This window comes from Octopus bimaculoides, chromosome 15, assembly GCF_001194135.2.
Source record: "Octopus bimaculoides isolate UCB-OBI-ISO-001 chromosome 15, ASM119413v2, whole genome shotgun sequence".
NCBI classification, from domain to species: Eukaryota; Metazoa; Mollusca; class Cephalopoda; order Octopoda; family Octopodidae; genus Octopus; species Octopus bimaculoides.
The window spans coordinates 50498380-50524538 of record NC_068995.1 but is presented as its reverse complement, the minus strand read 5'-3'; the positions used below and the strand labels follow the sequence as shown (position 1 = coordinate 50524538).

The window sequence follows — 26159 nt, the reverse complement described above, 5'->3', positions numbered from 1 at the left end:
ACATCTTCGGCCTTCTTTCTACCTTGTAGTCTCGGTGTGCAGACTGCCTGTATAAACAAGTAGATGTTATTATTTCTTCTGATGCAGGGTTACATAAACAGGCTGTTAACTATCATTTTGTTGAGCCCCTAGTGCGAAACCAATTGATAAGATTTGACCATAATAAATATATATAATGCTGTACACTTTGATTAATATATTTGTATGTACATATGCATATGCATTTACACACACAAAATTTATACGCGGGCAGTTAAACTATGTACATTTCTTTGTCACTGGTTGACTAAACAACTTGTTTATGTCTGTACAAAATATTGATAAAGTGGAATTATCATAATTTAGTGAAATAAGCATCCTATCAGATATCTATGAAATACAAAAATAGCCAAAATAACATGGCAGTTATTTTGCCTTTGCTGCACATGTCAGAGGGATGGACAAACAGAGAGCAAGATGGAGATACTGCTCATTATATGAGTAGATTATTCCATTTATATACTTTTAAAGGATTGAAAGCATTATAGAATATGTGTAAGTTTATAACCTGTTAAGACATGAAAGATGCAAAAATCTCATTTAGTATTCCTCTTGAAGTCAAGAGAACTAATCTCCTGTTAATAAATACTGCTGGTTACAATTAGTAAAGCAATAAATACATACAGATACTTAATAATTAGTTCTATTTATTTCAGTTGTGTCTTCTGAGGTAATCAATGAACTAAAGTTTTAATGGAGTGAAAAGAGATGACATATTTGTGTCGAGAAGTAATAACAAACACCAATTATATGCTGTATACTTAAAAGTTATAGCATGACTTTTAATTATCTCATTTTTTGGTGTAAGTTAGATTATAGATGGAGAAATAGAGATTAATGTAGCTGACGTTATATAAACCAATAAAACTAGCTGGTACTTCATTGAACAGATTAGACTAGTAGATAATAGAAATAACTACAAATAGCTATAGCTAACAGTGTGTGACAGAAAGAGAGAGAGAGAAAGTCAGTAATAAAATCACAGTTGTAAGAATTAACAAGGAATACCTGAATTTCCAAATGAGAAAATCTGATAGGTTTTACGAGAAATGAAGTGTCATTAAGACTACTTGTGTTGTATATCTTAAATAAATCTGTTCTCAACTTTCTTTAATGACTCAGAAGAGGGAAGAGTAGTGCCCATAAACTTTTTTAAGGGTAAGGGGCTTATAGATTGGTGGGGAAAGGGAGAAAAGGACCTACTGATCCTGGGTTATCTGCAAACTAGGGACCTGGTTGAAATGTTTTCAACAGTGTGGGCTCCTCCAAAACTACCCAGAGCTTAAATAGATGGTTTTCATTTGGATGACATATTAAGTCTAGAGTAGATTTAGTCCATCCAATGGGCTTCTGCACAATTTCCACTTTCAAAATTCCATTCACAAGGCTTGGATTAATGCAAAGTTATATAAGAAGACACATGCCCAAATTGTAGCATGATTTTGGATTAGTTCTTCATAACACAGCTATTGGTAATGGGAAAAAAAAAACCCATTGTAAATTATCACCCTAATATATCTTCACTGAATCACTTTATATCCCGCTATACTTCATGCACTCAACTGTTTTACTGCTATATAAGTGTATGGCTGGGTAGGGGCACCTGTGAAGTTTAAGCCAATGTTTTGAGGCGGTGATGTTTATTCTTTCTATTCTTAACTGCTCTGGTGCCAAATATTTGTTGGGCAGTGTTTTACCCAAACCACACCATTATCGAGTGTGGGAGAGTGCAGCACCATAGCTTAAATCTTATTCCATACAGTCATTATAATAGTTTCAAATATTGATTGGTAGCTTAGCATTAACACTTTTTAGCTTTAGATCTTAAAAACAGTTTTGCCTATTCTCATCATTTTTAGCCTAAATCCAATTTACTCTACATTTATTATTAAACTAGTCTTGGTAGTTAAAAGGATGTGTACTGTATGGCATGGTATGAATTATTGGCATTGTAGACATTAACCTGGCAACTGCAACCTCAGTATACATTCCACATGTATACCCTTATTAATAAGACATATTTGTAGCTTTAATTCTTTAGGATTTATTTTCTTTATCCCTTGTTTATATTTTATTTTTTTATGCCTCCTAAGATGAATTTTTTAAAATTTCTTTATTAGATGGACAGAATATAAATTGAAAAGAAAAAAAATATCACTAAATCTTAGAGAGGACTTAGACCCACGTTTTCTAGCTGTGCTAGAGTTGTGGAGTTCAGCTTTATACTTGCTTCTTGCTTTTGCACCCTCTCAATCCACCGTCTGTGTTTAACTCGAGACATCAGTTATAATAAAAACACCATGGTCTGTTACACTTGAGATTCATGTACTTTGGTTTGTAGATCTAATCTAAAATAATGAGTCAGCTGTCACTCGTGAATTGATAATTGATATGGCTTAGTAGCATGTACGATGCTTTTGCTAATTGCTCTAGGTGCCTTTGTAGTCATGAGTCGACATAGATATTCTCTCAACTTTTCTAGTTTGTGACTCTGTGTCACATTTAGCAGCACCAGCACTCAGCTGGTGCTCAGTTTCAGCTGAGTAGATGGAGCGACATGAAATGAAGTGCCTTGACTTGACAATGCAATGTGCCAACTGGCCCTGGAAATGAACTCACAGCAGTTTGATGGTGAACCAAATACTCTAACCACTTGGCCATGCACCTTCAAAATAGACTTGATCTATCATCTGGTTTTATACCGCCACTCATCCCTTGAGTGCCTCCATCAATCCCTTGAGCACCTCCACTTACCCTTTGAGGGCTTCCATCGATCTCTTGAATACCTCCACTTATCCTTTTAGAGCCTCCATCAATCCCTTGAGTACCTGCATCTATCCTTTGAGTACCTCCACTTATCCTTTGAGTGCCTCCATCTATCTATCCCCTGAGTACCTCCACTTATCCTTTGAGTGCCTCCACTTATTCTTTGAGAAGAAGTTAGTGTCCGCTAACTAGTAACTATTGTGGCTACTAGTGTAAAACAGCAACTACAGTATAACGGCAGTCACACATCACACCAGTGAGAGAAACCCACTTTACAACATATATATCTATATATCTGTATATATTGTACTTATTTCCATTATAATCAGGATACACTGAATCAGTAGGCAGGTTTAAATTTCCTGTTAGATTATTTCTTTTTACTTAGGTCGACAATTACTTTGGGATATGTAAGAGATGATGATAAAAAGAATTGGTAGCAATAAAAAATAGGAAAGATGAAATTAAAGAAATAAATAAAATGAGATGGTAAGAGAACTGATAAAGATTTTCAAATAAAAGCACCAATATTAAGCAAGGTATTGCTAACCTGAACTTACAGGGCTCAAAGTCATTTTGTGCATGGAAAACCATGAAAGGAGAGAGATGGTGGGGGGCTGTTTTTGTTTTTTGAAATTCTGCTGTTTTGGTGTGGGTGGGGGGATAAAGCTTTGTGCAAGGAACTTAGATTGTGTCTGTGAGATATTTAGGAAGTAGTCATGATTTGCTAAATTAGGTAAACCAACATCTGATGGAAAATTCTTGGACACACGAATCAAGGAATGGAACATATTTCATAGAAATAGTTGTACAAAACAAAAACGTGAAAAAACCTTGATAGTGTGATTGGAATGATGTCTTAATGCTCTCATCATCAGCCAGATAATGCACTCTACCAAAAAGTGGACAGAACATATTTTCCGTAATCAATGTAAATAATGAGCAATAATACATTTGGGGAAAAACTGGGCACAGAACTTGTAGAGATACAATAGGGTTTCAAGTGTTAGGAAGTTTTCTGAGTAGTACACTGAACACACAATTCTAGCTGCCAACCTGGCAGCAGTTGTAATGTAGTAGACTTATCTCAAATAAGGTGTTAATTAAAATCCTATCCAGACAAGGAAATGATTTAAAAAAAAGTCCTATCAATCAAAATAGGGACAATTTCAGGAAAGATATTAGGTTGACCTTAGAAGCCTTAAATGTAACCACCTATTTGTCCCTGATTCCCTCTTGCACAATCTCAGATACATAATTAGAAAGATCTACTACTAGGTCCATAAAGTAGAATATGCTAGTAGGTTGCATGAAGTAAAATAAATATCAAACAGTACTTTAAAGAAACATACTTCAGTATCTGGCTGTCATTACTCACTTTCCCACCACAAACAAACACTCACACATACACATGAGATAAGAAGTTATCATTGGATAGGGACATCAAAATGTGAAATATTTTCTCTGTGAACCTTTATCTCTTAAAAACAGCTAGAATCTTTGTTTTAAAAAAATGACACCAAAAAATAACAAAAACAATAGTTAAAATGGTTAAAAGGCAACAGTGATTTGGCAGTTTTCTCTGGTGGCCCTAACCATATAGCTAGCTTCCAAAGCTCCAAAATGGCTCAACAATACAAATGTTATTTACAGATAAAAAATATTGAGTTTGTGATGTTAAATTTCCCTTTTTATTGATTTAATTTTAATTTTTTTTTTATTGAAACAACTTGAAATTTGTTTAATCTGATTAGTTTACAGAAATGATTAAATATGTTGTATTTTTTAATATTCATTTCACTTCATGCCAAACAGCGTTTTCTTTATTTGATTTATTGTTTCCTCTCTTTCTTTCTTTCCCCCTTCTCTCTCACTCCCTCTGTTTGCATATATGTATGCGCTTGTGTATGTGTATATATATATATATATATATATATATATATATATATATAATAAGTATGTGTGTGTGTCCCAAATATAATTTCTTACATGTAAACCTATGATGAATTATTATATATGCTTCCCTCTACCCACTCTATTATTATTATTACCTTGGCAAAAGAATCTTGTCTAACACTAAATTTCATTATATGAGTTCAGAATTAAATTCATTTGGAAAAAATATATAAAATTATATTTTGCTTCCATTTAAAAATGTCTGATTTAAAAAGAAAAATTCTCAAATTCCCTTGTTTAAAAATTCTAAATATGAGTGTGTGTGTGTGTGTGTGTGTGTGTGTGTGTGTGTGTGTGTGTGTGTGTGTGTGTGTGTGTGTGTGTGTGTGTGTGTGTGTGTGTGTGTCTTGTGGTAAAAAAAAATACTATTACAAAGATGGTAAATTTGAAATTGTTTTTCTAACTTGTTCTCATGGAAACATCTTTGTTCTATTATTATTGTTTGATATTTCCTTTAACATATTAAAGTTATTGCTGTTGTTGTTTGGAAGCAATGGTTGTGGTTGTTGTGGTTGTAATAGCGATGGGAGGGGTGGTGGTGGTGTTAAAGTGCATTTCAAAGAAACTATGCTAAAAGTGTTCTCACTTAAAATTTGATATTATTTCAAATGCATATTTGAGACCCTATGTCTGCAATATTGGGTGGTCTACCTTATATTTCAGGAAGAGGAATCAACCAGATTTCAACCCTTCTCAAAGGACAACAAAGTAAGATATTTTTTATTGTCTGCCAGACACAAATTTTGACCTCTTCAACACCATATATATATATATGTATATATATGTACATGTACACACACACACATGCATATATATACATGTATGCATGTGTGTGTATATATATATATATATATAAGTATATGGATATATACGTGTGTGTGTATGTATATATATATATATATATATATATATATGTATATATATATATATATATATATATATATATATATATATATATATATATATATATATATATATATATATACACACACACACACACATATATACATTTACTCTGTGTCGCAAAGTATTTCAATCCTTGTTTCATCATTGTCACTGCCAGTTTATTTCTTTCATAACCATTTTCTTTCGTTAATTTTTCCTTTTCTTCATGAACTTATTCCCTGTTGTTGTTATTGTTTTTGTTGTTTTTTCATTTCATTTCATTGTCGTGTCTCCGTTGTCATTTGTCTCCATTCTTTGACCACAGTGAAAGACACCCTTTGTCTAAGCAACAATTACATTCTTACCTTATCCTTTACGCAGTTGCCTGCCTTGGTTTCGTTTGCATTCTTTAAACATGGACATCTTAATTAACCACCAACATTTGATGTTGTATTATTGAAAAATTGGTTATTTATTTAAATTTGTGTTGATGTTGTCATTGTTTGTTCCTATTATGATTGTTGGTATTTCTTACATTTTGGGGGGAAAGCAAGAATGTCACATCTTAAAAGAAATCTTGAGCTTTCTATCCCTATCTAAGAAGAAATTATTCTCATTGTTTAATTGTTTCCATTTTAGAAGGAACAGAAATTTCATATTAGACATAGGCATGGCTGTGTGGTTAAGAAGTTGACTTCACAGCCACATGGTTTCAGGTTCAGTCCCACTGCATAGCACCTTGAGCAAGTTGTCTGCAACAGTCTCAGGCTGACCAATGCTTTCTGAGTGAATGTGGTATATGGAAACTATGTGGAAGCTTGGCATAGATAAATGTGTGTTTGTGTGTATGTATGTAGGTATGTGTGTATATGTTTTGTCTCTATGTTTTTGTGTTAATGTTTGTCCCACAACAACCACCACTACTTCAGAGCTGGTGTTAGTTTACATCCCTGTAATCTAGTGATAAACTATCCTTAAAGAGACCAGTAGAATAAGTATTGCGATCAATTTGTTTGACTGACCCTATAAGAAGGGGCTCCAGCATAGCTGCAATGCAATGACTTAAAGCAAGTGAAGGTGTGTGTATACACACACACACACACATAAAGGAGAGAGAGAGTACCGTGACACTCTGACCTTTCCTCACATCTTAGTCAGCTTAAGCTTTGACCTTATTTGGTCATGTTTCATGCTGTCCACGTCATCTTGTCCAATGACAATAGCAGCTTCTGCACATCGAGTAATTAACTGATTCATGAATCATGGAAACGTTTCTTCTTTAAAAGTTTATCAGATTTTGTTCCGGAACAGCCAGGAAAATTTATTGCGAGATAAATAATGCACGTGTGTATGTGTGTGTGTATGTAGTTATGTGTGTGTTTGTGTCTGTTCCCCACCATTGCTTAACAACTGATGCTGGTGTGTTTACGTCCCCGTAACTTAACGGTTCGGCAAAAGAGACAGATAGAATAAGTACAAGGCTTACAAAGAATAAGTCCTGGGAGTCAATTTCTTTGACTAAAAAACCCTTTAAGGTGGTGCCCCAGCCTGGCCGCAGTCAAACGACTGAAACAAATAAAAGAATATATATATGTATATATATATATATATATATATATATATATATATATATATATATATATGGGTCTGTGAATGTGTAGTTGGTTATGCCAGTAGCAGGGGTTTGCCACAAGGTGACTGTAGATCAGGAGGTAGGGACCTTGGAAGTGGGGGATGCTAACTAGACACAAGTTGGGACTTGATTCACCTTGGCTGAGTCACTTGGGTGAGGGTGTCACCAAAAACACCCAATAACCCCAGCAAACATTACTGATGATGTGTCAGGGTTCATCATACAATGACGTATGAAAGACGTGTGTGTGTGTGTGTGTGTTGATTTTGTGGTAAAACTCCATGTTCAATGCACTCTTATGTTAGAAATGTGTACGGTAAATATCTATAGATTTATATATGTCAACAACAATAATAATAATAAGGATTATTACAAAGTCATGTAGCATTACCTTTAATTCTTTCTATATATAAATTATATATATATATACCTGAGAGCAAACCAGTAAACGTCTGGAATAATCCCTTACTATTTGCAAATATATTTATATGTGTCTGTTTTTATTAATGTATGTATGTATGTATGTGTATATATAGATGTGTGTGTGTGTATATATATGTGTGTATGTATGTGTGTGTGTATATATATATATATATATATATATATGTGTGTGTGTATGTATATATATGTATGCTTATATATGTGTGTGTGTGTGTATATATATATATATATATATATATATTTATATATTCAGTTGGTCTTTGTATCCACTGTATACATCAGCAAATTGAGAAGTGAGTGTGTTGTAATACATTGAACAAACTTAATCTTTATGAAAAAAGACTTCAATATTTTGGCTTTTACAACTTCAGCACTGTGCTGTAGACATTAAATGTCAACTACATCCAATTCAGTTTTGCAAATAATACAGGGTTACCTCAGCCCTTTTGCACAATTTGTACATAGTTCCAAATACCAAATTTCTACTTTTTTTTTTTTTTTTTTTTTTTTGGCATGATCATTTAATTTTTTAAAAAAATATGTAAATAAAGGAATAATTAATAATCACATAAACCACTCATCAATACCCACTTCCTTCGTATGATTTCTTAATGGTCTCAATCTTTCTGTTCGTTTCTTGTATTGTGGTTGTGGTATATATAACTGGACAGTTCCGGACCCTTTGAACTCTTATTCTTGTTGTTGTTGGTTCCGGTGAATTGTTACAGTGAAATTCCTCAATCAGTTTCACTCAATACCATTCTAATCATTAATATACATAAACAGGTCTCCTCCTCACTCCCCTCTTTTTTCTTTTTCTTTTTTTTTTGTTGTTGTTGTCGTGTTGGGTTTATTGACCAGTTGAGGTCCTCATTTCTGTTTTGCTCACTTGTTTTGTGTTGTTAGCATTTCTGTTGTTGCCATCATTGTTGTTGTTGTTGTTGTTGTTGCTGCTGTTGTTTGTTAATCAGATACCCCTCTTTTAGTTGTTCCATGTTGATGTTGTTGTTCTGTAAATATAGATTGTTATGTTGTATTTCTTCTGTGTTGTAATCATAGAAATGAAACACTTGACACATGAAGACTGAACTTGCCTATGACCATTTCTTGTTGTTGTGGCTGTTGTTATTGTAAAGGGGGGAAAAGTGGGCAGAACCATTTGAGCACCAGACAAAATGCTCAGTGGCAGTTCTTCTGGTTCTCTTTGTTCTGGGTGTGAATAGAGCTGGGGTCAGCTTTGCCCTTCATCTTTCAGGGTTGATGAAATAAAGTGCTATCCAAGTCCTGGGATCAATGTAATCAATTAAGCCCCTCTCCCTAAAATTTCAGGCCTCATGCCTATTGTAAAAATTATGATTATTATGATTATTATTATTATTATTATTATTATTATTAAGGTGGCAAACTGGCAGAGTCTTTAGCACGTCAGGCGAAATGCTTAGTGGTATTTTGTCCGTCCTTACCTTCTGCGTTCAAATTCCGCCGAGCTAGGCTATGCCTTTCATCCTTTTGGGGTCAATATAATTGACTAGTCCCCTCCCCCAAAATTTCAAGCCTTATGCCTTTCGTAGAAAGAATTGTTATTATTACAATTATTCTTTTCTACTCCAGGCACAAGGGCTGAAATTTTTGGGGAGGTGGGGGAGCCAGTCGATTAGATCAACTGGTACTTAATTTACTGACCCCAAAGGGATGAAAGGCAAAGACGACTTTGGTGGAATTTGATCTCAGAACGTAAAGACAGATGAAATACCACTAAGCATTTTGCCTGGCAGAATCATTAGCATGCGAGACAAAATGTTTAGCATCATTTCATCTGTCTTTACATTCTGAGTTCAAATTCTGCTGAGGTTGACTTTGCCTTTCATTGCTTCGGGGTCGATAAATTAAGTACCAGTTATGCAATTGGACTGTGCACCACTCTCAAAATCTGTGGCCCCATGTCTGTGTTATAAATGATTATGACATATTGTTTAAACCCTTTAGCGTTCAGATTATTCTGCCAAATGTAAAGCTTAATTATTCTCACTGTTTTGAATTAATCATAGCTTCAAGATTTCAATCACGTGATTGTTATTTTTAGAATGACATTGTAAGGTTCGGTGTGAGAGGCTGGATCTGGCCACTCTGAACGTAAACAGATGGAATATTTAAGCTGGATATAATTGGTGTGAATGCTAAAGGCATTGAATTTTCCTTCATTTCATCTCCCTCTCTGTCTCTCCTTACCTTACCTATGTATCTTTCTCCCTCTGTATTGTTCTCTCTCTCTCCACTTAGCATTGTAACTTTCTCTCTCCACATATCTATCTAACTCACTCTCTGTCTCTCTCTCTCTCTCTTACTCTGTCTCTCTCTCTCTCTCTTACTCTGTCTCTCTCACTGACTCTCTCTCTCTCACTGACTCTTTCTCTCTCACTGTCTCTCTCTCTCTCTCTCCACTTATCTATGTAACTCTCTCTCTTTCTCTCTCTCTCTCTCTCTCTCTCTCTGCTTTTATTTGCCTCCACCTCCATCTGTTTCTCTCTTTTCTCATTTTATCTACATCTTTTATTAATAATATCGTCACATGTGTGTCTGAATATTATCATCTCATCACTTTATAGTAGTGGCAGAAGAGATGACTACCACACTGGTTGATAGGTGCATTGGTCACGAGTTCATATTCTATTGCAGGTACTGATTTGGATTGCATCCCATGAGCAAAAATATTTAGCCTCATTTCATTAAGGCAACACCTTTAAATAAATCATTAATCAATGAATTTATAATCAATAATATTTTCTTTTGTTTTTTCCTTTGTTAATTTTGTCCACAGTGAAGATCCTTTAACTGAGTTCCATTTATTACTGTAGAAAGGAACTCGCTTCACTTGGGTCTATAATCCTCATGTACATGTTACCATTAATCTATTTATAACCATTGAGATACATCTCTCACCCTCACTCTAAACATTTTTTCATCTACATCTCTCTCTCTCTCTCTCTCTCTCTCTCTCTCTCTCTCTCTCTCTCTCTCTCTCTCTCTCTCTCTCACTGCCTGTCTTTTTGTCTGTCTCTCTCTCAACTATTTTTTTAGACATTCTCTTCCTCTCTCTCCCTATGTCTATATCTCTCTCTCTACCTTTTATTCCTACAGAAGCTGGTCGAAACGAGGGTGAACTCATGCAAGAATGGTTCAATCTTGTACACGAGAAGAACGTTCTACTTCGTTATGAATCTGAACTTATGGTGCAGTAAGTGTCTTTTACTTCATTTTGCTGTCATTGTCATCACATCCGTCATCATTACTGTTATTATTATTACTTATTCTTTTCAACTCCAGTTTTGTTGGAACTTTTGGAGTCTTTCATGCATAGCAGGCTTGCTGCCTGCAGCCTATGGTACCATGCTATTTGTTCTTTTCAACTATCTAACACTTTCTTGATTATTCTGGTCATGCCAAGGAGACAAACCTTTTGTAACAGTTCTACTGGGCACTCTGTTCCAATTTCCTTTATATTTCTCTTGATGCCTTCTAATACTGTCCTCAAGGAACCAACAATAATTGGCACTATCTTTGCTTTCTTCATTTTCCATAGCCAAGCTATTTCGTACTTAAGGGGGTTGTATTTATCTATCTTTTCACTTTCCTTCTTGACTATTCATGGGTCAAAGGAGTATGCAACATCAACTATATAACAATTACTTCTCTTTGTCACAGGTTTTGTTAGAGTTCCTGGAATCTTGCATGTGTAGCAGGCTTGCTACCTGCAGCCTACGGTGCCATGCTATCCATTCTTTTCGGCTATCTAGTACCTTCCTGATTATTCTGGCCATGCCAGGAGGCAAACCTTTTGTAACAGTTCTACTGAGCACTCCATTCCAATTTCTTTCATATTCCCCTTGATGAGTTGTACCTGTAATTCAAAAAGAGCCACCCTTGTCACGTTGAATCTCCCTGAGAACCACAATGAAGTTATGCGTGTTTGTGGAGCGTTCAGCCACTTGCATGCTAATTTTACAAGCAGGCTGTTCCTTTGATTGGGTCAGTTGGAAAACTCATTGTCATAAGTGATGGAGTGGCAGGTTTTGGTTTTTTCTTTGTCTGTTTGACTTATATATCTGCTTTGTATCCCCATTTTTAACATTTTCTGATGAATCATAGTCTACCTGAGCACTGTATGCAATAACCTCGCCTGTGTTTGTCCCACGTAAAAAGCACTAAGTCCACTCTGCTGAGTGGTTGGTGTTAGGAAGGGCATCCAGCTGTAAAAATCCTGCTAAAACAGTCACAGAAGTCTGGCACAGGCTTCGGCTTGGCTGGCTTTTGTGGTACCATCCAACCCATGTTATAACATGGAACACGGACGTTAAATGATGATTCTTCTCATTAAACACAGAAAGTCTGCAATGGTTGGATGGAAATAAGAGAAGTGTAGACTTTTAGATGTGCAAAGTGAATTCAGAGGACAAATCAAACATTCAGATATCAAGTGAAAAATCAAAGAAAGATATTGATTGTTGCTTGTGTGTATAAGAAATAAATGGTTTGCCAGTATAGGGTTTGTGTTGCAAATGGATGATACACACTGAGTAAAGAAGTTTCAGGAGTTGGTAGTCGGGGTTCTCTGAAGCACCTTTTTAAGGAGATAATGCACTTGTAATAGACAAAAATAAATATATAGGAGTGGCTGTGGGGTAACTAGCTTGCTTACCAACCACATGGTTCCAGGTTCAGTCCCACTGCGTGGCACTTTGGGCAAGTGTCTTCTACTATAGCCTCGGGCTGACCAAAGCCTTGTGAGTGGATTTGGTGGAAGGAAACTGAAAGAAGACTGTCGTATGTATATGTATGTATGTGTGTATGTTTGTGTGTCTGTGTTTGTCCCCCCCAGCATCGTTTGACAACTGATGGTGGTGTGTTTACGTCCCTGTAATGTAGTGGTTCAGCAAAAGAGACCGATAGAATAAGTACTAGGTTTCCAAATAATAAGTCCTGGGGTCGATTTGCTTGACTAAAGGTGGTGCTCCAGCATGGCTGCAGTCAAATGACTGAAACCGGTAAAAGAGTTTGATAAACTGCATCTATGAGTTGGTTCTTGAAAGTTATTCACTTCCATGCAGTGTATGATTCTCTTAATGTTCACTTTTCTATTGTTTCATGTGTGATTCTGTGTTTTGTGTGTGTACTTCTTAGCCATCATTACTCTTTGTTTTTACTTGACTTATATGTCTGCTTTCAGATTGTATTAATTCCAAGAATATCTGAAAATGTTTGTTTATATTCTTAATCTGTAGCCATATGTTCTTTGATATATTCAGGTGGATATAGGATAGCATAGTTACATATTTAAGTCTATTTTAATTCTTTTCTGCAGAGCTAAAGAATTAGAGTTAGAAGATCGGCAGGCTCGTCTTGAAACTGAATTAAGGAACAAAATGACAACAGATGATGGTAAGTTGGAATCAATTATTTGTTTATAATTTCAGACATAGTTGTTTCTGATATTCTAATAATATATTTTCTGTCATTTTCTTTTTTCTTGAAAGAACTCATATTTGCAACTGCTTGAGAGAGTTTCTGAAATATGTCTGGAGTTGCTATAAAATATTAAAGTAAATTTTACTACAATATTCAGCATAAGGTTTTTCAAGAGATTCCTAAAATAAAACATGTGAATGCATCTGGTTTTTATATTTAAAAAAATATGTTCGTATACTTTGTTTTCTTGTCCAATATCAAAGCTTAATACACCTGTTGTATGTGTGTGGTGGGTATTTGAGGCAGGTGTTCAGTTCCTATTCACATCTTCAAAAGAAACAAAAAAAAAAAAGGAAGTTCCTGGAAGATGTAAAAACAGTAAATTATGTAAAATATTTGTTATAAAATAGGAAAGCATTTCATAATGAATGTTAATATTACTGCGAGAGAGAGAAAGAGAAGTGATTGTTTGCAACAGATAACAAAACTCAGACAGTATTATATTCATGTGGCTTGGGTAGATAATAGGGAGTTTGCATTACTTATACATGTGCGCTCTTATTATCTACCCATATAGGATATACAGATAATATTAACCTGTACTATACATCCATGTAATATAAGTAGATAATGAATCTTTATTTTCTCATGTGATATTAACCTATATTATCAACATATGTAGTATATAAATAGATATCGTGAGCCCATATTATCTATCCATACATAAATATTGCAGGCTTATGCTACCCATGTGGTTAAAAGAGACTTATTATTTATTTATATCCATGTATTAATGTGGTATTAATGCATGAGAGGGGTTTCTTTTTTTCAGCCCTATATAAACTTCCAGTCAAGTTGCCTTTTTCCAGTGAGTTTAGCTATCTGCCAACAAGTCCTTCTCTCTCTCTCTCTCTTTCTCTCTGGCCCTCTCCCCCATCCCTGTAATTTTTTGATGATATTTCAGAAGACTCTAATAATTTTAGAATCTCATCTTTTCACAAAACTACTGAAGAATTTACATCAAGAGATGCACCCTAAAATGTAGAGACCCTGGTGGCTGAGCCTCAAGGGCTCTGGTTGAGCCACCAGCTTACATTTGTGGTGTAGCATTGTCACAGATGCTACACAGTAAATCTAGCTGTAAAAAGGTGCCATGGGGGAGATGTTGAATGTTTTATTAGCTTGCACTACTATTGGAATCATGTCATGTCTTGGCAATGAAATTGGTAGCATCAGTTGACTGGTGTACCTAATGACCTTTCTAATGCTGTAGAAACAGTCATATATGGAGGTTGTAATTTCAACACAGATATATAATATCAATCAACATTATGATCCTCTTCAGAAATTTTCCCTGTATAGTTAGAAAATCAATGTTTCTGAGAAAGGAAATAGAAAATTGTGATGCTTATGCCTTTCCATAGAGCAATAATCACAACCACTTTTCTTCACTCTATTGCTGCTGTTAGCACTCAAGTAAATAATATGGAAACACTTCTATGTAATAAAATCACACACGAGTCATTTGTTACTTGAATCCCTTCACATTTGTATTTCTGCCTTCTGTTGCTTTATTTTTTGTTTTGTTTTGTTCTTTGTGTGTGTTTGTATTTCTAATAATTTTTGTTCTTTTAGTTTCCCCTACTTGTGGTCACAGAAATGTCCCAAATGTGTCTCAGAATACAGAAGAGGGGTATGACATAAGTTCCGCTGTTATTGCCTTCATGTTTCAATACTCTTAACATTGTGCCAGTTGGCTAGTTCTGTCTGATGCAGCCTGCTCTCTATATATACAGTTCTTGTTTTCAATTTATCTCGTAGTGCTATAGTTGTTTGCCATATAACTTATTAACATGGTAAGCAATGAACAAGGTAGACTGAATCAAATTATGTCTTTTATTAGTACTTTTCCTTTTCTTTTTTTTTTCTTAGAATTAGTTTAAAATGTTGAACTGTTTCACTTCATATGGCCCTGTTTAAATACGTATAAATCTAGCACAAACTTTGAATCTGCTGGGGAAGAAGACAAGTTATTTCCCTTGAAAGAATTCTCCATTACTACAATCAACTAAATTTGCCAGTTAACTTTTCCAGTATGAAATTCAATTTAAAGACAACAACAAAAGTAGAATTTTATATAAATTTAAAGAAACTTTAAACGAAAATATATTTCGTGTTACTGTTGGGAATGTATCTGAGTTACTGTATTTTCCTTCAGTGCAATTTATAACCACACACATTGTTGTTTCAATACAGGTTGCATATGAAGGAAAATATTCCTGAAGTACCATTAATGGTATGTGAATGCACATTTAACATGGAATATATTACCTTGGAAAGAACATATTTAAACTGAATGAAAAAAAACCTATGACTGACCCCTAGAATGTTCTGCCCAAGTTTCATAGCTGACAGTTTCAACAGCCATGTATGCATTAAAAGACAATCTTACAGATTGCCAAAGTAAGATTTCACTGTAGCCTAAGATTGAACCAGCAGCTCTGTCTGCTTTAGAACTTATATGCTCTGTAGTAAGAGCAATCTGTATGTATTATATATATATATATATATATATATATATATATGATTGATTCATACTGGATCCACATCAACATGGTGATGATAAAATTAATTTAAAGATGGCTGCTACTGACTATGCCCCTCTGTCATAAGGCAATGCTCCTTATGAGGGCTTGAACTTAGTACCATGAGTTAAGTAAAATATTTGACTGCCCTGTGCTACTACTGTTGAATGTAGGGCCTTTTGACCACACACACTAGCCATGGGCTTAGTTCAACAAACTTATAAGTGACCGAGTCAGATGTAGCTACTTTTCTGAGACATTCAAAGAAAGCTAAATTTCTTTCCTATAAAGATAGAATTACCAAATGGATAAAGAATTGTACCAGTTGCTCAGAGGTCATGAGTTCAAATCACCTTCGAACATTTCATTGTGTCTTGGAGGCAAGATGTTTTATTTTACATTGCCTCAGTTGACCTATTTATTAGAGATATGTGCAGAATCATCCAAGAATATAGTTGTTTAGGAATTCTCTGTTTCAAACCATGAGCATGAAGATCCAAACACTGGTTCATGCTAGAAGTTATACTAGGTTTTCTTCTTTTTTTTTTTCTCTCACGTTTCTCTTTTCCTTATCTCACCTGGGTGCTCTTAATATAACATAAGTTCTCCTTTCTGTTGTGGCAAATGGGTAAACTGGTTCATTGCTAATAGTTCTGTTGCAACCCTTTGTTTGTTTTTCTCCCTGGAAACCCTTATCCTCGTTCATTCAAGCACTCCCTTGTTTTGTTTGTCTCAAAATCTGAGACCTGCATGCTTTGTGCTCACATCTCCCACCACCACGTTTCTTCCTCCTACCCTCTGTGCTTCATTTTGCATTTGGTTGGCATATTTCCCCCCTGCCTTGTTTGGGCATCTACCCTATATATATATATTTTGTTGCTTACTTTTTATTTTATGTGTGTGTGTGTGTGCATTGGAACAAAATAGTTTAGGCCAGATTAGGTGGTTGTATTTGAACTTTTGGATGGTCCTGTGCCTTCCTGCATCCCTAACAATTTTATTATTGTTTGAACAAATGTTTGAAACAACATTGTGATATTTTTTGATGTTATTTAAAAAAATTTAAAAAATCCTTTATTTTCTCTGTCAAACTGCTGCATGCAACGTTTAAAAAAGAAATTCCAATATAAATTTTTTTCTACATGTTTCATATTAAATTCTAGTTATCTTCTGCATGCTACAACTATTTTAATTAGCTGGCTTTAATTAGGTCCTACTTAGATAATATTCCAACAAGAATTATCGTCATTATTTTTGATCTAGACACAAAACTGGAGCCTTATTATATTGACTCCAGGGGGATGAAAGGCTAAGTTGACCTTGGCAGGATCTGAAGTCAGAACATAAGGAGCTGCAATAGATATTGAAAATGTTTTGCAGTATTCATTCCAGCTCTTTACATTTCTGAGTTCAAATCTTGCTACGGTAAATTTTGTCTTTCATTCTTTTGGTGTCAGTAAAATAAGGTTTCAGTCAAATACTGGGGTGGATGGTACTGACTGAACCCCTCCCCTCAGAATCACTGACCTTCTGCCTAAATCAAAGACCATTATTTTTATTATAAGGTGGCAAGCTGGAAGGATCGTTAGCATATCAGAGAAAATGCTTTGTGGCATTTCATCTGTCATTAGGTGTTGAGTTCAAATGCCGCTAAGGTTGACCTTGCCTTCCATCATTTTGGGGTTAATGTAATCGACTTGGACCCCCTTCTACCAAATGATTTCAGGCCTGTAATGGAAAGGGTTATTATTTTTGCAGGGCAGTGGATTGGCAAGGCTGCTGGGTGGGCAGAATCATTAGAGCATTGGAAAAAGGCTTTGTGATTGGTCAGTGTTCCCTCTCAACTGTACCCTTGTGGTTGGTCAGGATTCTCTCTCAACTATGCACTTGTGTATGCACTCTTGTTCTGGGTTGATTTTTATTAATCAAAGAAATTTGAGAGAATGATACTCTAATGGTTGCATACATACTCTGCAAAACAAAACAAAAAAAAGATAAAGTTTGCTCTTAATGCAAATTTCTGTATCCTCTGATCAACTAACCTGACTGCTTGTGAAATTAACATCAAAGTGGCTGAGGATTCCACAGACATGTGTGCTCTTGATGTAGTTCTCAGGCTGATTCAGCATGACACAAAATGTGACAAGGCTGAGCCTTTCAATTAGAGGTACAACTCTTTTTTGCCAGCTGAGTGGACTGGAGCAACATGAAATAAAGAGTCTTGCTCAAGGACACAACAAGCTGCTGGGTATCAAATCTCATGACCTTATGATATGGTCATGAGCTGAATACCATAACCACATGGCTCCACTAGTAAAAGGAATATTTGTTGTACAACAGAACAGCCGACCTTTCCATCCCATAGATATGTTGATTACGAAGCTGTTCTTGTTGTTATTGATGTGGCAATGAATTATGGGAAGAGAAGTTCTCTAGGTGTGTCTTATTTTAAGAACATTGAGCTAGTGGGGAGGATAATTGTAAAAGTATGTTCATTAAAATGTTAAATATCTTCCAATCCATGCCAGCATAGAAAACAGAGTTAAATGATGATGTATTATAGCTTTATTATTTACATAATAAAAAATGCCATAATCAATCAAATGACATTAAATTATATCGATCGTAAAGAAATAACGCATATAAATTTTAAATACATTCAAGCAGAAAAGTGTATTTGATTAAATTCCAATTAAAAAAAGAAATATAAAATTATAAACTAAAAATACATGTAAAGATAATTCTATTGTCCTGGAGTTCCAGAACTGATACGAAAACTCGATCAAGAGAAAGTCACAGCTTAGAAGTTCTTCAGGAAACAAGACCGAGTTTCTTGGTTCTCAGATTCTGGAAATGTGTACGTCTTAGTATTTTCTTTCCTTTGCTTATAAAGGGAAATACTCTGAAATGTTGCTGTCCACGACTCAGTGGAATAAACTTTGTTACATCTAGACACATCACCTCCCACTCTATAACAGCCAAATTCCCCTCAGATCTCACCCTACCACCATAAAAAAAAATAGGACATATTAAATAGAGTAGTTCTAGTTATACTCATCGAAAAAATAATGGGATGGTCATGGCTGGAATTACTTAGATCATAGGTCAGTCAGTAACGCTCTGGGACTAAATAACAATAGCACCTCATTATTCAGCAATATCAGTGTGTGTATGTGTGTATATATATATATATATATGTATGTATATATATATATATATATATACCAGAGTAAGCACATAAATGTACAAGATGGAAAAAAGAGTACTCAAATACCAGAGGTAGAGTAATATGCTTTATTTAAAAGCAGCAGAAATATAACAAAAAAAAACTGTTACTCAGAGTTTCATGTTCCCGTTCGAGTAACAGCTTTTTGTTATATTTCTGCTGCTTTTAAATAAAATATATATATATAAGATATTGCCAAGAATGTTTAACTAAAATACTGTTGTATATTGCTCTAAACACAATATAAAAGCATTTTATTTGGGTAGAAATCCTACCTCGCTGAAAATTCCAGTTATTTTGGATTGACAAAACTGTTGTGATCCATTTTAAAACAAAAGGGTAAGGTTAATGAAGTTGACTCCAACATATTGCTGGTACTTACTAATCCTATCGACTATGTCAGTTGAACCGAAGAACATGAGAGATTGAAGTAACTAATCCAGTTGCCAACTGCTGTATCAAACCAATTTCTCTTTTAAAAGAAAATTAGAGAATGGTTTTGTTGTTTATTTTTTTAGCACTCCTTCCCACCACCCCACCCCATCTCATCTCTGTGTATACAAACATACATGTCTTTGTTCCTCGGTTTACATGGTATTCCATTTATATGGTTTCACGTTAGCATGGTTTTTGGCTTTGGTTGATTATTGTTTATTGATTTGAAATGCACGATTACCTTGTTGTTGTGATCCCTTATACATCCCCATGCTTTGCAAAGTGTTCTTTTTTTTTTCTTTTTTTCCCCTTAGGAACTCTGATTTTGTCTTCATGTTGCTTAAGTCTGACAGAAAAATATCAAAACTTGTACATCAAACAGTAAAATATTTTGCTTGAATGAATCAAAGGAGAAGCAAACACAATAGGGCCAAAACATTCATCTAATGTTTGTTTTTTTAAATAATTTGAAGTTTTATAATGGTAGCTTTTGCCTTGCTCCAGTCATTTGATTGCGGCCATACTGGGGCACTACCTTGAACCCCTGATTTTATTTTTTTGAAATCCGATACTTATTCTATCGGTTTCATATTGCCAAACTGCTAAGTTATGTGAACATAAACAGACATACATATATGATGAGCTTCCACATAGTTTCCATCAGCCAAATTCACTCATAAGGCATTGGTTATCTCAGGGCTATGGTAGAATAACACATCCAAGGTGCCTTGCACTGGGATTGAGCCCAAAATCACGTGGTTACAAAGCGAGCTTCTTAGCCACAGCCATGCTTACCAATATCATATAATTATCAACCAAAGTTTGTTTCATTGTTTGCAGTTGTTGCCTCTTGTTCATTCAAGCAAATCTTAATTTTCAAAATGTTTTACTATCTGACATACAAGTCTCGATGTATTTCTGTCGATGTGTACCACTCTGCTTATGCTGGTTATGTTATCCTACATTTTAGTTAAAGTATATCTGAACTGCTGTATGGCTGAGGACATATACCTCATGGAGATTCTGCTGGAGAAATCCTGCCATGGTTTGCTAAAGTAACTGAAGAAGGTTCTAAACATTCTGCAAATCATAGATAACTATTACAATATTTGAAAATGATTTTATCAGAACTTAATTCCTGAAGCTGAAATTTATTTAAAAAAAAAACAGAATATTGACTACAAAATGTTTGTTTCTAATGGATAACTAGTAATCCCATCCCTCTAATGTAGAACTCTTTAATGTTTAAGTTTTGTTTTTACCACTCGATATGACTAACCTGGTTCAACTGTCAGATGAGAGCATAATTTGGAATTTTAGGTAAATTGGTTCAACAATTTGCATATAAAATACTGGATGATATAGAAAACAACTAACTTACGGTGCAACGTGGATGGAAAAAAATTTAAAATTCTGCACTGTGGGAAGGTAATTGCAATTTGTGGAATCAAGAAAAATTATCTTGAATGCATATTGCAAAACCATTTTGTCTGGAGGATTTCTGAATAGTGAAGCTGAAAGAAGAAGAATAACCTAAAGTTGGACACACTATCATCTTTTTAGTAGGATGTGGAAGTATTGGATGATTTTTGTATCATGAATTTAATGATGGAAAATTAGTTGATATGCTCACCTAATTCCAAATGACAAAAGTGAATGATGTTGATAAATCAAACTCACTGATTGCTGCAAAAATTGTAAAAGACAGAAAACAAATGGCAAGGAATCTGAAAAACCCATCATATGAGCCTGTATAAGGATCTGTTTAATTATCTTTATATGGATCCTTATGAGGGTTCATATAATGATCCCTATTTGGGATGCAGTTTGAAATTTCAAAGGAAAATAAATTACTGCCTATCGTTACACCAATCTGAAATAAAAAGAGAAAGAAGATTACATGATCTACAATCACAGATGTTTGGAGATGGTTGGCTATATTGACAATGGAAGAAGCAGCAGCAGCAGATAATAGAAATGATAATGAGGATTTTTTTTAATCAACAAAAGATATAACAGTTTTAATATTAAGTGAAAACAACATTCAATAAATTAATAAATCTTGCATACAAAAGGCCATGTATGAAAACTACCACATGATAATCATATTTTCTTTTAATCCTCATTTCAATAAATAAGTTTTTGCTGTTTCGTTTTCTTGTAATAACAATATCATAAAAAGCGTAGATTCCCTGGCCTCGATTTACATGATTTCCACTTGCAGAGAGATTTGCTGAACCAATCTACCATGTAAACCAAGGGACAGCTATACACACAGATACACGCATACACTAATACAAACGCATACATACTTACCTGCAGAATAGGCCATATGTTACACAGGAGTTTAGAAAATGAATAACTTAAACTTTATATTAAACTTAATTAGAAACAAATTCATTACACTTTTAAACTCCTTTGAAACCTCTGCCCTATTTATGTATGTATGTATGTATATATATATATATATATAAAATACTGTTTTGTTGTGCATTTTGCTTATAAGAATTTCCACTGCTGTTGAAAGCATGCTTGTTTGTTTGCTTGAATGTTGCCTATTTCATGATTTTCAGAGAAGAGTAAAACCTCGGATCAGGTTGAAGCTGAGAAACGAATTCTTGCTGAACTGCTTGAAGTTGTCGAAGAACGTGATGCCTTAGTGTCAATGCTTGAGGAGGACCGACTCAGGTATTCTCTCTTCCTATGCTGGCATTATAACCATTCACAAAACACAGCGATATATACGTTCACACATATACACACTTAACATTTATCTATGTCTTTCTCTCAATGTCTGTCATTCCTCCCCCCCACCACTTCTCTATTACTCCTTTTTGTAGAGTTTTCCACTGTATCCATCTACATTGCTGCTCTTGTTGCCTCTGCTACTGCTTGTTAATGACATCTTAGACATTTTACTAGACAATGAGTCAGCTTTCTTTCTCATTCAAATGTTTATCTACTGAGAGATTTCAAAGAAACTGAATAAATTAATTGAATACTTAAATAAATTGACCATTAAGTTGTATTATCTATCTTCGTTAGATTTTGTAAATGATTAGTATTATTACTATTATTATTATTGTTGTTTTAGTGTCTTTATCAGATTGTTTTTCTGTTAATATATATTGTCTTCTTAATTGTTAAAATATCAATATCAGTCAAAGGATTATTAGGAACAAATCGTGAACAAACTTAGTCCTTAAATTTTGCAATAAAAAATATAATGTGTCATTTCTATGTGAAATGAGAGTCAACAGATTTTCTTAGTTTTTCACCAATTTTTACATCAAATTTTCTGAATTGTAATTAATGTACTTACCCCAAAGATTTCAACAGAATATTTCCATGAAGATCACTCAGCTTATACCCAGTCCATAATTAGGGTCATGCACAAAAAGGTGTAACATTCTGTTTGTTGAAAGAAATTCCAGTGGTTTAGAAGCCTGCTTCCCAACCCCATGGCTTCAGGTTCAGTCCCATTGCAGGGCATCTTGGGCAAATGCCTTCCAGGTCGATCAATGGGTTGTGAGTAAATCCAGTTGACAGAAACTGTGAGGAAGCCCATCATGTATATATGTTTGAGTCTTCATGCCTGTATGTGTGTCAAACCACACACTGCTTGGTAACCAGTGTCAGTTTGTTTACATCCCCATAACCTAATGGTTTCAGCAAAAGAGACCAATAGAATAAGTACCAGATTTTAAAAGGCATAAGTAATGGTGTTGATTCGTTTGGCTAAAACCTCTGAGACAGTGCTCTAGCATGGGCCGCAATCCAATGACTGAAACAAGTAAAAGATAAATGACATGAAAGACGTTAATCAGATCATGCACATCAATCTAAAGATGATTAAAAAAACAGAATGGAAGAACAGCCATAGATCTATAGGTTGAAGGTTAGTTGTCATCCAGCTCATCCTTCAAAAGTTCTAGTCATTTCAGTGTTTGGTTGAACATTTTGCTAATCTGATATAAATACTTGCTTCTTTGTGCTGATAACTCCAGGAGTTTATCTTTGATTTTATTAGTGTGAACACTGCAAGTAATTATTGGGTTAATTAAATGTCTGTGATACAATTTGCTTTAATTGCTAGCAGTTACTTTATTTTAACACCTAGTACTTTTATCTTTTTCTAGTTGGTCCTATATTCAAGTACATTTCGATTTTTTTAAAATTATTATTTCGTTAATACATTTAAGTACACGAAATGCTAGTAATAGAATTATTGCATACTTGCTCAGTATATTGATATAGCTGCCAAACTTTCGTTAACAAATTTCATCAAGATTCTTACATGTTCTTAAAAATGGCAACCAATTCTTTAACTCTTTAGCATTTAAACCAGCCATATCCAGTCCAAATATTCTACCTGCTTAATGGTTATGAAATGGACCAGATCCAGCCTCTCACACCTATCCTATAATGTCATTCTAAAATAAACAAATACATCATCAAAATTTTGAAGCTGTAAAATAATATATGATTAATTTAAAGGAATGTGAATTACATTTGACAAAGTAAACTGAATGTTAAAAGGTTAAGCTCTAAATGTTAGGAGAGTAAATCCATTGCATTGCAACAATTGGAACCCTTACCAAATAGCTTAATTCAGCTGACCAATACACTAATTCATTTGTCAGAGTCCGTGACAAAATAATAGAGGCCTACCACTTGTTATCTATTTCCATATTGTCTTTGAGGTGTTATACTTTGCTTCTCTTAGTTTATTCCTATTATAACCAAAAACTAATCATCTACGAAAATATATTCCCATAAGATTTTCTAAATCAGAGTGACTTTAATGATTTCCAGTGTTATGGAACTGCAGCTTAGATTCTTTAAAAGATGTGATTTCTTTTGATTTAAATGTGTCAATGGACATGGAGTGGTTGTGTCAACACTGCTGCTCTTTCAGTCCAAGGTTTTACTTGTTTCGTTTGTCACAAATTGATTCAAATTTTCTTTGTTTTGATTCCTTCCCTTTGTTGTTTCTTTCTGACAGTCATTTCTTTTCTTCTAATATGTTTACATGAAGTTTTGTGTGTTGAATAACTATGTATATATTTTTTTTACTAAACATTTATGATCTTTCTCATTGATAAACTACTTTTCTAATTTTCTAACCTTAACCAACAATACTTACTGTTGATTCTGAATTCATATATTTGCACAATGTTCTCAGATTAATCTAACATTCAAGAAATGTTTTTTTTCTTTCTAAATTGATGGTGATAAAATAAAAACAAATATGATCCAACATTTAAGATATAAAATTAACTGATTTTTAGAGGCATTTTTTATGTAAAATATTTTTGTTAATTTGTCAGTTAAAAAAAATTTTTTATTTAAATTTTTTTTGCTATAACATAGTATATAATTAAGATATAATTTCGACTGATGTTCTGATCAGTCACCCCATGTACCCTGATGTGCATAGGGTGGCTTAAAATAATAATTAAAAAAAGGTGTGGCTATCGTAAGGTTTTCTTCCCAATACATGGATCCGGGTTTAGTCTCACTGCATGGAACGTTCTACTATAACCCTAAGTCAGTCAAAGCTTTGTAAGTGAATTTGGTTGAAAGAAGCCTATCATAAGTATCTGTGTTTATCCTCCACCATCGCTTGACAACCGGTGTTGGTTTGCTTACGTTCCCTAACTGAGCAGTTCGGCAAAAATAAAACTTATAGAATACATACCAGGCTTTAAAAGACGTATCGGGGTCGATTTCTTCGACTAGATCCTCTCAAGGTGGTGCCCCAGTCTGGCCGCAGTAACGACTGAAACAAAAAAAAATAAAAAGATAATTCCTGTCACGAAAGAGACAAGGGAGAGTAGCGTGGACGCTATTCTTAGCCAGGCAGAGTTAATTCCCTTATCCAGGAACGCTTTGCAATAACGAGTTTGTGAGTTCAAAATATTGCTATTTTGTGGTTCTTCATTGTTTATTTCATGTTTCGTTCGACTTTTTCTTTTTCAGAGAGCGAGAAGAAGACCGAGATTTAGAAGGCATAATGCTCACCAAGGGCTTCGAACTGTCTCCGCTCAGCTGCATACGACCTCCGAAAGGACCAACACGCTTAGGAACAACTTCATGATAAAGCATTCTTCTCCAAGATATACCAGACTGTTGGAAACATTTTACTTTTAACCTTAAAACAAAAATAAAGATATTTTTAGTTTCTAAGCTCACTTAGATCCAACGCTAACCAAAAAATAAATAATAATAATAATAATAATAATAAAAGAAAACGTAAACGACGGTTATTCAGGGGAAGCAACTACCATTGACTTCAACCTGATTGGATCTACACTCGAGGCTTTACATGTAAGGGGGAGACAACTAACATTGTCATTTGTCTTCTACTTGCACGCTTTCTATTATCATGCAACATTCAGGTGGTTCAAATTATTGGGAAAAAAAAATCACTTAATGAAAAACAAGAAAAAAAAAAATGAAAATAAGTGAAATATATATATAAAAAAAAAGGAACAAACCATTTTTTTTTTCATGAAAATCCCCTCCAAAAAAATAAAATAAATAAAAACGAAAGTAAAATGATAAGTTCATTATAAATATCAAAGATCTTCGGAAATGAGAGTCTTTCAGTTTCAAAAACTATTTTATACGTAAAATAATGTATAGCTCTCCCTTTGTTTTTATTGCCAGTTTATTTCTTTGTTGGTGCACTACAGCTTCTAGACTGACTACAATAATCCAAATCAGT

General features: G+C 34.3%; 1 protein-coding gene and 1 long non-coding RNA gene across 13 annotated transcripts in view; one reads left to right on the top strand and one right to left on the bottom strand.

Moving 5' to 3' along the window:
- The window catches only part of LOC106870794 (F-actin-monooxygenase MICAL3), a 110126-nt gene extending 84108 nt beyond the window's left edge, over positions 1-26018 (top strand). For 4 of the 8 annotated variants that reach the window (XM_052973327.1, XM_052973330.1, XM_014916995.2 and 1 more), the window contains 7 exons: positions 5425-5469; positions 10859-10955; positions 13080-13156; positions 14819-14876; positions 18532-18625; positions 22003-22117; positions 25412-25550. In XM_052973327.1, coding sequence (XP_052829287.1) covers positions 5425-5469; positions 10859-10955; positions 13080-13156; positions 14819-14876; positions 18532-18625; positions 22003-22089 — 458 coding nt within the window. In that variant the 3' untranslated portion in view covers positions 22090-22117; positions 25412-25550. Of the gene's footprint in view, positions 1-5424; positions 5470-10858; positions 10956-13079; positions 13157-14818; positions 14877-18531; positions 18626-22002; positions 22118-25411 lie in introns of all 8 variants that reach the window. The other 4 variants (XR_008265637.1, XM_052973328.1, XM_014916996.2 and 1 more) reach the window with 4 other exon arrangements.
- On the bottom strand, positions 17410-25447 carry LOC106870795 (uncharacterized). 5 transcript variants are annotated; one of them, XR_008265640.1, is made up of 4 exons: positions 25131-25447; positions 22752-23213; positions 20811-21302; positions 17410-19775 (listed from the first exon to the last, which is right to left on the bottom strand). It is a non-coding gene; the product is annotated as an uncharacterized LOC106870795 (long non-coding RNA). The 5 variants fall into 5 exon arrangements; XR_008265639.1 differs by having other exon boundaries at positions 17410-17739; XR_008265638.1 differs by having other exon boundaries at positions 17410-20943; positions 21063-21302; positions 25131-25442.
- Positions 26019-26159: the final 141 nt, after the last annotated feature.